The sequence below is a fragment of the Monodelphis domestica genome, chromosome 8, assembly GCF_027887165.1.
Source record: "Monodelphis domestica isolate mMonDom1 chromosome 8, mMonDom1.pri, whole genome shotgun sequence".
Taxonomy (NCBI): Eukaryota; Metazoa; Chordata; class Mammalia; order Didelphimorphia; family Didelphidae; genus Monodelphis; species Monodelphis domestica.
In genome coordinates this window covers 247029995-247041986 of record NC_077234.1, presented here as the reverse complement: position 1 = coordinate 247041986, position 11992 = coordinate 247029995, and the positions used below count along the sequence as shown (strand labels likewise).

General features: G+C 44.8%; 1 protein-coding gene across 7 annotated transcripts; it reads right to left on the bottom strand.

Moving 5' to 3' along the window:
* Nucleotides 1-1907: 1907 nt before the first annotated feature.
* On the bottom strand, nt 1908-11506 carry LOC103103250 (uncharacterized). Of its 7 annotated transcripts, none has more exons than XM_056807003.1 (4): nt 11317-11506; nt 9717-9802; nt 6199-6248; nt 1908-5679 (listed from the first exon to the last, which is right to left on the bottom strand). In XM_056807003.1, exons 2-4 carry the CDS (start codon nt 9722-9724, stop codon nt 1931-1933), a joined length of 3807 nt encoding a protein of 1268 aa, XP_056662981.1. In that variant the 5' UTR covers nt 9725-9802; nt 11317-11506; the 3' UTR covers nt 1908-1930. The 7 variants fall into 7 exon arrangements, with proteins under 7 accessions (XP_056662981.1, XP_056662982.1, XP_016280229.2 ...); XM_056807004.1 differs by having other exon boundaries at nt 11324-11506; XM_016424743.2 differs by lacking the exon at nt 9717-9802.
* Between the last annotated feature and the right edge of the window lie 486 nt (nt 11507-11992).

Sequence of the window (11992 nt, the reverse complement as noted above, 5' to 3'; positions counted from 1 at the left end):
TAATACTTTTAGTAGAGAAACTAATTTAACTGTTACACTTTGCTGATGTGCTTTTGACTTCTTGACCCATCCCAGATTTAATGCATATAGTTGAGACTTTTTGTTTTCTTAGATGACCAAAAATCTGTGTCAGAAAACTAGATCCCATTAGGTCTAGGAGGCAACTTCCTCTGTTTTAGATAAAGTCTCCTATGTTGTGTGCAGGAGGAAAGGATGCTAGGGAAGCATTGATCCTATTTTATGTGTGTGTGTGTGTGTATACATACATACATACATACATACATACATATACATACATATATATATATATACACATACATACATACATACATATATATATATATATATGTTATCCCTTGGTGGCAGGTGATAAACCTGGAGTTTTCTCATCACTAACAGGAGTTTCCAAAAGTCTTTTGTCTTCCATCTTACTCCAGTCTCATGACTTTAATATCTCACCATAAACTGAAGTTTCAGGGGAGCTTTCTAGATCCATCCCCATCTGGAAAGATCTCTTCATTTGCCAGCCCTTGACTCCATTAGCTGCCAGTTGGTTTTCATTGCTTAGTCCTTAAAAGCTGTGTCTCTAAGTACCTGAAGTTTACTTTCAAACTAATAATACTGGTAGTCCAACTTATGAAGAGTAGTCAATATCAACCAAGAAATGCTATATCTGGCACTTTCTTTACCCTCCTGGGCAGCCTTTTCCAATACCTAATCCCTTTTCCTACTCCCTCTCCCCATACTGAAGAATCCCTAGGCTCCATCACAACAAAGATTCAATCTTCAGGCATATTGATTTATTAAGAAATGCATGGAAATTGCCCATCAAAAGGGGACCAGACCCCTTCCTCACCTTAAACATGGACCTCAAATATATATAGAGAGAGTTTTAGACATTACAAACAAAGAACACCAATTAATTAAAAGGAAGACTCTAACATTAGGCAATCTGATTCTAACTGGAAGAGTAAGCACTTTCCAAGCTGGGAAGGAGAGAATGACCAGCTACAATTCCCTGAATTCAGAAAAACAGACGCCCCTCCCCCAACAAAAGTCTGTAAAATTTCAAAAAAACATGAAAACAATAGTTGATCAATATGAGGCCAGTTTTTCAGATAAGACATATGAGTTACTTGAGATATGTAATTGAGAGAAATCTCCTTGCATAAATCTTTGGATCTGGTCCTTAGTTAAGGGTATCTAAACAGCAAGGAGGAGGAGGAGGAGGATTGTGTCCAGCATGCCTGAGAAGGACCAAGCAGAAGAATCAAAGCACGTATCCAAAGAACCAGGTATGACTGGCCCCCTTTCAGAACCAAAGGGGGACCACCCCCCCCCCATAGTCCCATTCCCTCTGTTGACTTAATAATTCCATAAAATTAGCAATTCACATGGTAAAAACTACAAATTACATCATTGGCTGGGGAGTCAAACATTGTTAGAGTAGGTTTTACAACTTTATGTTTGGGTTTATTTATAATAATCTTTTTTAATGATCTTAATGCTAAAAGTCATTTGTTAAATAGGGAAATATGTTTTTCATGATGATATATGTATAACTCAGATTCAGTTAATTACCATCTCAGAGAGAGGAAAGGAAGAGTACAGAAGGAGACAATTTGGATCTTATAATTTCAGAAAATTTATATTAAAAAATGTCATGTAATTTGGAAAATAAAATATTAAAAATAAATAAAAGACATTGGATAGTGCAATTTTTGGCAACTGATAGGTCTGCATGAGGGAAATAGGAGAGAAGTCTATGAAGATTCTTCTCCCAATATGTCCTGATGTATGAAGTATCTAATACTCTTATTAACTCCATAAAAAGTAGACTCGGTGTCTTCCTAACTACAATGAATAATGACAGAACCACACACATTTCAAATATAAAATACAATTACTTTTGAAGAGAAAAGATGTTAATTTAATTTGCACTTCTTTTCTTTTGAAATCTTTCTAATAAAGATTTAAAAATTTTCTCAGATCCCCTTGTCCCTTCTTCTCTGGTGGAGTTTATATGCATTTTCCCTAAGAGTGAATGTTGACTTCCAGCTAGTTTTTTCCCATATGGGTGGTAAGGCTTGCCACGGATAAAATCGAGCCAAGTAAGTTTTGTGCCAGGTTCTTGGAGAAGGAAGGTCATTGATTTAGAAGTGCCAAGTGGCACATGAAAAGATTTCCCAGGTTTATAGTGTAAATGGTGAGAAAAACCATAATCAGGATATGGGACAGTAAAAACACAGCCTGCTTCTAGTTGAGGAACTTGTAAAATAAATTTCACATTCATCTCCTCCTTGGAACCAGGCAGTAATGATGATATAGACAACAATTGTGCTTTACAAGCATCTTTCATTTCCTGAACATGAGGACAGCCATAAGGAATCCAAGAGGCACAAATTAAGCAGACTGTATAAGTAGATGTTAGACATAAGCCATTCTCAAAATTTGAACATTCTGACATATGCTGTAGGAGAAGTTGCTTATAGATGTCGTTTTTTATTTTCTCCTGGGGGATGGATCTAATGATACTGTTAATAGTTCTGTGAGAGATATTTCCACCCTCAATGGTATATGGTTTGATGTATGTTAAACACCATGCAGATTCTTTGTTTTTCCCATCTTCTGTCAAGGGGTTAGGACTTCTAGCCCAATTATTCATGAATGGTTGACATTTTACTTGATGTTTACAACTTGGTGGAGTTTCAGTCTGATGTCTAAGGTCCAGGTGGTCCTCAACCAGACTTTTTAGCCGTGGTGGAGGTGTGAGTTGATGGCTTATACTTTGTTGATGTGCCACTTTGTGTTTGGAATCTAGTGGAACATCTGCCCAGTGGCAAGATCTTTGTGGAGTCTGGAGATTGAGTTCTACTGTGTCCAGAATCTTGGAGTTAGTGCTCATTTGCATAGCCTTTTGATTTTGGTTAGATGAAACTACTCCTTTTTCAGAGCATGATGAAGGCTGTCTTAATTTTGGTTTGTCAGGTGACAGCATAGTTTGGTGTTGGGAAAATAAGAGAGTTTTGTTACAATTATCAGAATTCAATAAAATCTCAAAATCCTTATCCAGGATGGAGGGAAGAGTTACCTGGTTTGGGGCATCCAGTGCCTCTTCAGTCTGATGATCAAAGGCTGGGAGTATGTTAGACTGATAGTTTGTCCTCAGTGGAATCTTACCATCATTGTCCAGATCTGATGGAGGTAGAGTTTCTGTATCAGAGCTTGGAAGTAATAGTACATCATCATCCTGGTCATTGTAGTCTGATAAATTTTCTTCCTGGCAGTCCGGTATCAGAGGAAGTAGGGCCCCATAGACTGGAACCTCCTGAGCTTTAGACTGATGGTCTGAGTCCAAAATGTCTATGGATTCTTGGTCACTTACAAATTTGGACTCATAATCCAGATCTAGTAAGGATTCAGCATCTTTCTGATGGCAGAACTTTAGTATGTCCTCATTTTGGTGTTCAGGAATAACTGGAAGTACAACTGCATGATCATGACCTGGTGTATCCATGATAGTATTCTTGAGCCCAATTTTAGTCTTGGTTTCATAGTGTAGGTCTACTGGTGTGATATAATGTTTGGGATCTGGTATAGCCTCAACCCAATGGCAAGAAGCTGGGAGAGACTTGGTGATCATGTCTTGGACTATTTTGGTGCCATTTTGATGTTCTAGATCTGGTATATCCTCATTCTGAAGCCCAACATCTGGTGAAATTAGGGTCTGGTTATCAGGACTCAGTGGTCCTATGGAATTGTGGTGTGGATCCACTGTAGCCTTGCCCCAGTGGATGGCGTCAGATTCAATCTCCACTTGTTGGTCAGTGTCTGATAGAGTCGTGACCCAGTTATCAAGAACCATAACAGTGTTGTCACAATGTTCAGTAGAAACAGCATCAGCCTGGTGCTCTTTGTCTGGTGGAATCTGGTCTTGGCAGTGAGGGCTTTGTAGAGCCGTGACTCTGCAATCTGACTGCAAGGCAGCATTGTCCCAGTGTCTGGGATGGGATGCCATCTCCTCGTGTTTGTAAAAATCTAATGGAGCTTGGGCCCAATCATTGGGATGTGATGCTATCTTACCTTGTTGGTAAGTATCTAGTGGAGCCTTGGCACAATGATTGGGATCTGATTCTATCTTTTCTTGGTAAGTATCTAATGGAGCTTTTATGCAATGATTACAATCCATTGACACCTCTTCCCAAGCATTAGGACCTGACATAGCTTTAAGCCATTGGTTGGGGACAGCTGGAGGTCTAGCCAGTTTGTTGGCAGTTGGGAGAACCTCCATCTCATGTTTAGAGTCTAGTAGAGGCATAGCCCAAATTTTGAGAGGAGAAAGACTCTCAGTAAAGATTGTGTCAGGACTTGGTGGAGCCACAAGCTTGTGCCTGTCAGGTCTCAGTGGTGGTTTTGTTTGGTGGTCTATGTATTGGACAACTGACTGGTCAGGAGATGATTGTGGTGTAGCCCAGCAATTGAGGTGTGGTAAAACCATAGGCCAGTGGTCAGAATTGAGAAGAGTCTTGGCCTGGTGTGCAGAATTACAAGAAGGCTCTTTATTTTGTAAGTGATTCGGAATGATCAGAGGAGCTTCTGTAGTGCCACTGAGGTTTGGTAGAGGTATATCCTGGAGGTCAGGTTGTACTGCTGATGGTATAGTAGAATCCTGAGCTTCAAAATGAAGGCCTGGTGGATTCTCAGCTGGGCTAGCAGGGAATTGGACGGGTACAAATGTGGTGGTAATTTCCCTGTTGTTAGGGCATGGTGATGGCACAGATGTGGTTCTGACCTGTTGAATGGAGCACGATGAAGTGGGAGCCTTGAGGATCCAGGGGTTGTGTTCAGGATGCCGTAACAGTGCAGTTTTGGGCCTTAAAAACTGGTCAGGACATGAGGTTCTTGAAGTGATTCCTTTGACACAAGGATCAGGATCTGATGGTGTAGCTCCAGGCCAATCAGCACATGTTAATGGGGAAAATATGGCCCTGTGCCAGTGGTTGAGGTACCTCTCTAGGGAAGATGCTATCTTGGGCCGAGACCTGCTCCCTTGTGAAGCTGATGTCCATGGACTAGGCCGTTGTAGTAGTACAGCGGAGGGCTGGAAGTTGTGGTTTAGTGTTGGCACAGGCATGGTCTTGGGCTTGTGATCTGGACATGATTGATCCTCTGCTCGATGGTCACAGCCATTGGAAATCATTGGAAGGTGGTCAGAATCTGATGGAGGTTTTACAAAATGATCAGGGGCGGATGGCGTCTCCACATGGTGGTTAGAGCCCAGTGGAAGGGCTGCTGGGCATTCGGAGTGTGGGAAAGGTGGAGCAGATACCCTGGCCCAGGAGTCAGGACAGGGCAAGGTCAAAACTGCAGTGCCTGTTGCCGGGGTGATTGGGGCCTGGTGGTTGCCTTGGTGCCGTGGCATGACTCCAGCCTGTTGGACAGCCTGAGGTAACTGAGCAGGCTCAGACCCAAGTTTGGGGTTCCGAGAGAAGGTCGCTGAGGTCTTATGGTCAGGACGCGATGACCCCTTGGTTCTGCTCTGATGGTTGAGACGAGGCATCAGTGCAGAGCGAGACTGGTAATCTTGAGGGCATAGTGATATGCTGCGGTGTGGAGAGCACGGGATCACCACCTTCTTAGCTGGGTGATAGCCTTTGGGCAGGAGCTGAGCCTGGTTAGCTGGGAAAGAGACTGAGTAAGGCTAAGGAGATACCGTCTCTGGAGCCCGCTGTGAGGAGGGGGGGCAGCGGGGAGGGGGGGCAGATCTGATCCTAGGTCAGACTTGGCATGTGTAGATCACTTTATGAATCCCATGTTGGAGTAATGTGACGTTAGAATTGTGTGAGGCGCTTTCCTTTTCAGAGTACTTTCATGAACCCTCACATTTGATCTTCATCACACCCTCCCGTATAGAGGGCACGTATTCCTATCCCTACCTAACGGACCAAGAACTGAAGTTCAGAAAAATGTGCTGTCCAAGGACGTGTAAGTAGTTGAGTCGGAACTAGAACCCAGACCTAACTGGTACTGCAGCGCTCTTTCCACTGGCCGATCACACCACACTTTCCAAAAGAGCCAGGGATGTACAAAGGACTGGGGGGGGGGGGGGGCGGCTTTTAAATGGTGGGTCAATGAAGTCACAAATAGGGACAGAAACCAAGGAAAGACGGGATGGTGGGCATCAGTCAGAGATCTCACCATTTGGCAGTTTCTTGTGTCTTCTCCCCATTGCACTATTGGAGGCTTTTCTTTGAAAAAAAAATAGGGACAAAAAAGTAAAACATTTCAATAAAGCAGTAAAGGCTACTAAGACCAAGGGCTATTTATACAACTACTAGTCGGTTTTGAAGCCCAGCGCCTCTTATCTCCCCGACTTGAAAAGAGCTTTGATTATAAGAGAATAGGACAGTAATTAGCCTCTTATTTACAAAAGGGACATTTATAGAATGCTTTGCTTGTACCCGTCCTTTTCGCCCTACAGCCTTTTCCTATAGATTCCTCTCCGGCCGGACAGGGTCGGCACTATACACTGAAACGGGATCCTGGATTTAACTGGGGCCCTAAGAGTTAGCGGGAAGGGAGGCGGGAAGATCCGAATGTCAGGATTTCCGTCATCCTGAATCCATGTTCCCGGATTCTGCAAGTGAAAGGAAGCTCGACAGCCGGCCAGCTCACCTCCAGCTGCGGGGGAGCCCCAGCGTGGCCCATTGAAGAGCGGTCATGGAGGCTCAGCCAGAAACCCTCCCAGCAGGAAGCCCGTCTCGGCAGCCCATCCGCCTTTGGACAGCTCTGCGGGTCGGTCAGCCTGTCATGCCCCGCCCCCCCTTCTCCCGCTAATCTCGTCTCCCTCCTCGAGGGAGGCAGACGTTCTCCAGCTCCCCCGCGTGCCTGCAGCCCCACAACTGCACCCGTGCTCCAAGCGAGGTCTGAGGAGGGAGCCCTACCGCGAAGCGATCCCCTCCCTCCCGGGCACGGAGGCCCCAGCGTCCTGGGTAGACAGTGCAGGAAGCTCCGGTCTGCCTTCCCTGGGTCCCGGGCTCTCCTCGGCCTCACGGATTGCCGCGTTGCCCGGGTGGACGTACTGGGGTGCATCTGCCCCCACGGACCCCGGGAAAGACTCTGCCTCTGCGTCACGTCAGCCCAGGCCCGGTCCCTGTTCTAGCTCTGTTAAACCCTTCCCTGAGAGCTCCAAGAGCCCCCTCAATCCCCTCCCCCTTCCCCTCCCCCCCTATCCCTCCAGTGCCCGTCCTCTGCCCTAGAACACCTTTCCTTCCGGTACTGACGTGCCCGGGGCAGTGTGGCTCCCGGACCTCCACACACCAGCACACGCGTTCTCTGCCCCTGACCATGGGCGCCCTGCAAGCACCGGAAGTCTGACCGTCTGCAGGCTCCCTGACCCATCCTGCCGCCCTGCTTGTCTGTGCTCTCCCTTGCCAGACCATGGAAGCAGGTACGCTGTTAGTGAGCCGCAGGACTATCCCCCTGGGGCCTCGACAGCGCTTTCTGGTGTTCCCGTGCCCATCCCCCTCTTCTCTTCCAGGCCTGTCCAGAATGAATGGTCACTTCCGGGAAAATACACAACCGCCTGCCTGGCACTGAGGCTTTCACCCGACTCCAAGCCTCTCCTTCCGGCGCGGGCTTCATCCGGGTTTCACAGGGTCTGCTCTAGTTCAGCTGGCCTTCTTACTGCTCCTCCTGCCTCCTGCCTTTGAACGCGCGTCTTCCTCCTTTGTGAAACCCGGGACCCCCTTAGCAGTGCGGCTCCCAAGCTAGAGGATAGGCAGGCCTGATTGCCCCCAGGGTCCGTCCCGCCCTCTACCCTGCATATTTACACAATCAATAGTATCCATCCTTTCCTTCAGGGCTTGCAAAAAGCTTTATGCTCATCCTCCGACTTGATCCTCACCACCACTCCAAGAAGTGGGCACCCTTATTATCCCATTTTACAGAGAAGGGCACTGAGCAGGCCCAACGCCTTGCCTGCCAGTGAGGGAGGAGGAAGTGGCTGAGGTTGCGGAACTCGGTTCTTCCTGGTGACAAGTTCATTGCTCTTTCTACCAGGCCATCCAGCCACCTCTCGTTCTATAGGCATCTCCTTGGAGACACAGAAGGTTTCATTTTGGCCTTCGTGTCAGTCATGCCAACACCTAGTATAGATAAAGGCTTCCTTATCGTTGTTCAGAAATAGATGGATTATCTTAATATACATCCAATTCTTAGATTCATTCACTTTTAAATATTTCCAGCACTATCTCCTTCTGACCCAACTGGGAGATAGAATTCACTGATATATTTGATTAAAGAAGGTTGCCAACTCTACAAGAAAAGTCATGTTGGAATGGATTCCTATTAGTAATGTTTCTATGGGAAAGCATTCATTTTCACCAAGCCCCTTGACCTTCCAAGGTCCAGCTGAAAGAGGTCAGGCCTCCAGCCATCTACCGGGCCTGGGACCATGTCTTTTGTCCCAAGCCCTTACCCGATCAAGAACACCCTCCCCGCAGCTTTGGAAGCTGAAGTTCTTTTGGTACTTGCTAAACACATCACCTAGAGCTGAAGTGGCCAAGTGCCCCAAAGGGAAAAGAGCCACCAAAAAAATGATTGGGACAACTTCTATTTTTCTAGCCAAAGTGGAGCTTTACAAGTTCCCTGACATTCCATTTCTTGACACACCAGAACTGGATGGGTCAGCGTTTCTCTAATTTGGTCAAGATCCCCCTCTCCTTCAATGAAGTAACGAAGGGGGAGTTGAGATCTCCAAGTCCTCCTGCTCTTTTGAAATATTCACCTGTGGAGAAGACCAAGGGAAGCTCAAGGGATCAAGTGTCACTTTCAGGACAATCAGAAAGAGGAAGTGCCTCCCTACAAAGAAGAGAGTCAGAACTTACTGAGGGCCTTCTGTGTGAGAGACACATGCAAATTGGTTAAAAGTCCCAGGCACTGTACACAGATACAGCCAAAGGATTCATCCTTGAAGATTCAGTGACGGTTCTTCCCTAAAAGCATTCCCTTCCTCGATCGTAGAGACGCTGTGTGTGGTTCAGTGAAAAAGGAGAGGAACTGTGATCAGATCGTGGCTGTGCAGTGACCAGGAAGACCTTCTAAAAATGATGACCTTTGGGGGCCTCCAAAGTCCTCATCGGGTAAGATGCTGTACCATGCATCACTTTTTAAAAGTTCTACTTCATGGAGCTTCCACCCAAGTTGTCCAGAAACTAGAATTCTGCTAGGCTGAGATTCCACCTAAGTAAATACGTTTTAATTAAATGCTCATTTGCATCATCTCTGAAAAATTAAATATCTATATAGGTATGTTTTAAGAATTTGGATGGAGACTCAACATGTTGCCAGCTGGAAGAACTTGTAGTTCCACTTTTATGCCGCGTAGTGAGCTTCTCTGACAAGTCCTTCATGGTCCCCTCTCCTATAATCCGCAGTTTCCCTGAGCCTCACTAACTTTGGGAACAACCAGTATAGGTTTATGGAGGGAGGATTAACCAAAAGAGCACCCTCTAACATTAGGAACGCTGAGGAATGTGCCTCACCAGAAGGTATGGAGCAAGGAGGAGCCTTGTTGTCAAATCAAAGTCCACGGACGGCACTCTTCCCAGCCAAACCTCAGCAGCTTAACAAGTGTGATCGTGACAAGTGAGGGGTCTCCCAAGGAAGCCTGTTGGTACCTGCCAGGCACGGGGCTATCCCACAGTCCCACTTACTTGGCCATGCTGCTTCAGTGAAACAAGCGTCTCGGCGTTCTCTTTTCTTTATACTCCATTGCTCTGCATTCTCGGCATTCTGCGGGCTTAATGATGAAAGTCATTCCTTTGCTTCCCACCCCTTTGGCAAGCAGTCAGATACCCAAGCAGACAGGGCAGTAGCCCTTTCCTTGACCCATCTGCTGTGACCCGCTTCTTTCTCCAGCCCCCAGCCAAGTATTGTATACTCTAGTACGGCAGCAACGTTTCGCACTGACGAGTTTTCCCAGTTCAGTAACTAGAATGCTTTCTTCCCATTCCCACAATTCAGCCGTGTTATCTTCCCTGATGCATTGGCATCATCTTAGGACAACTATCATCAATTGGGAAACCAGTAATATCCTTCCATGAGCTTGCTATGTCTCTCCTAACCCTTATTAAAAACTCACTCTAAAGAAAGGATATAATAACATTAAAATTATGATGAACTGTACAAATTAGTTTATTTTACCAAAAAAAAAATCTTATTCTTTCCAGAAGGAAGCAAAGTAGAGATGATTTCTATTAAAATATTTAAGGAGAAGTATCTAGAGCCAGGAGGTCTGGGGTTCAAATCTGACCTGAGACACTTCCCAGCTGTATGAGTGGAGCGAGTCACTTAATCCCCACTGCCTAACTCTTATCACTCTTCAGCCTTGGAGCCAATATGCAGTATTGATTCTAAGATGGAAGATACAGATTTAAAAAAAACTGTTAAAATGAACTGTCATATACCAGCTAGTAAATTCAAGAGTCAATTCGATAGATAACTTTTTGTTAGCTGAATCACAAGCTTTCCAAGGCTACCCTTGATTAAAATTGTTTATTGAATCTTAAAAAACCTTCAAGGTGTGTGTAAGCTATATAAACACTGACTGTATTAGCAAAGAATCATATTGAAGAAAACCTAAGAGGCCAACTTCCTTATATAGAACAGAAGCCTAAAACCCAGGATGTCTGCGCAGGATCACACTAGGGATCTAGGATAAAGGGATGATTTGAACTCGGGAGTCTTTGACTCTGGAACCGATGACTTTATACCATGCCACCGATAGGCAATAAATTGTGAGTGAGGAGTCCTACTAAGGCAGAACATATCACAGTTGTCTAGAACTTGGAGAGACTGAGTGTTTTACAAATATGACCTCATTTTCTCCTCACAAGAATCCTGGGAAGGAGATGCTATCTGTTTTACAGCTGAGGAAACTAGAGCAAACAGAATCAAGATTAATAAGTAAAAGGACTCAGCTGAACATAGTGAGAGGTGATGTGCCCAGACATCAGACAACTAATAAATACCAGAAAGTCTTCCAGACCTAGTATTCAGTCTACCCTCTAATAGCGTATAAACACTTACCTGAATTAAAATGAAATCAATGGCTTTAATTTTGAGATTGTTTTAGAGAATTTTGTTATACCATCTTGGGCAATAAGGAATGAACCAGATTATCATAAAACTAAGGCAGAGGAATGCCACCAGCCTGGATCACCTAAGCATTCTCTATCTCTTACCCACCCAAAGCTGGTCACTCAGTTGCAATCTCCCACCTCCCCATACAGACCTAATGAAATTGCAAAGTACCTCTCACCAAGAGAAGCAGGAAAGATGAGGAGTCTGACTAATCCAAATGCAAGGGTCCTTAGCAGCCTCAAGTTTCCCCAGTGGAGCAAAACTGAGGAATTAAGGATTCCACTAGAAGTAAGGTAGTAAAAAACAGGAAAAAGAGATAATCTCTTGAAAAAGACTATGTCCTAGGATGCTGATGTATTTCCTGAAAAACTTAAAGGAGAAATGAGCCCTGTGATGGCTTGTCCTAGATAAGAAGACTGGCCATCACTGTGACATCATAGGGCCCCAGCTTTATATGCCCTTGCAGTCAGAGTTTACCTATCCACCAGATTAGGGGATGGTGGCAGGGCAAGTGCAAGAACTACTCAGAAACTGGTCAGTCCAGCCCTGCCTTCTAACTTTGTCAAATATGGAACTTCCTGATCATGATCACCAATCCATTCATTCTTCTTCAATAGAAGACTACATTTTGATTTAATAGACATTTAATAGAATCTTTAATTCTAGGGTCAATTCTTGTCTTTCCTGAGGACCTATTTGGACTAGCATCCTAAGAGATTAGTAAAATTTATAAATACTTCTCTGGATCCTTTACATACATTTTAAGTAAAAATTTAAATTTTAAAGAAATTATTGAATGCCAACAGGAAATTGAATCCACATATTTTGTATCTGAGAAACATTAAAT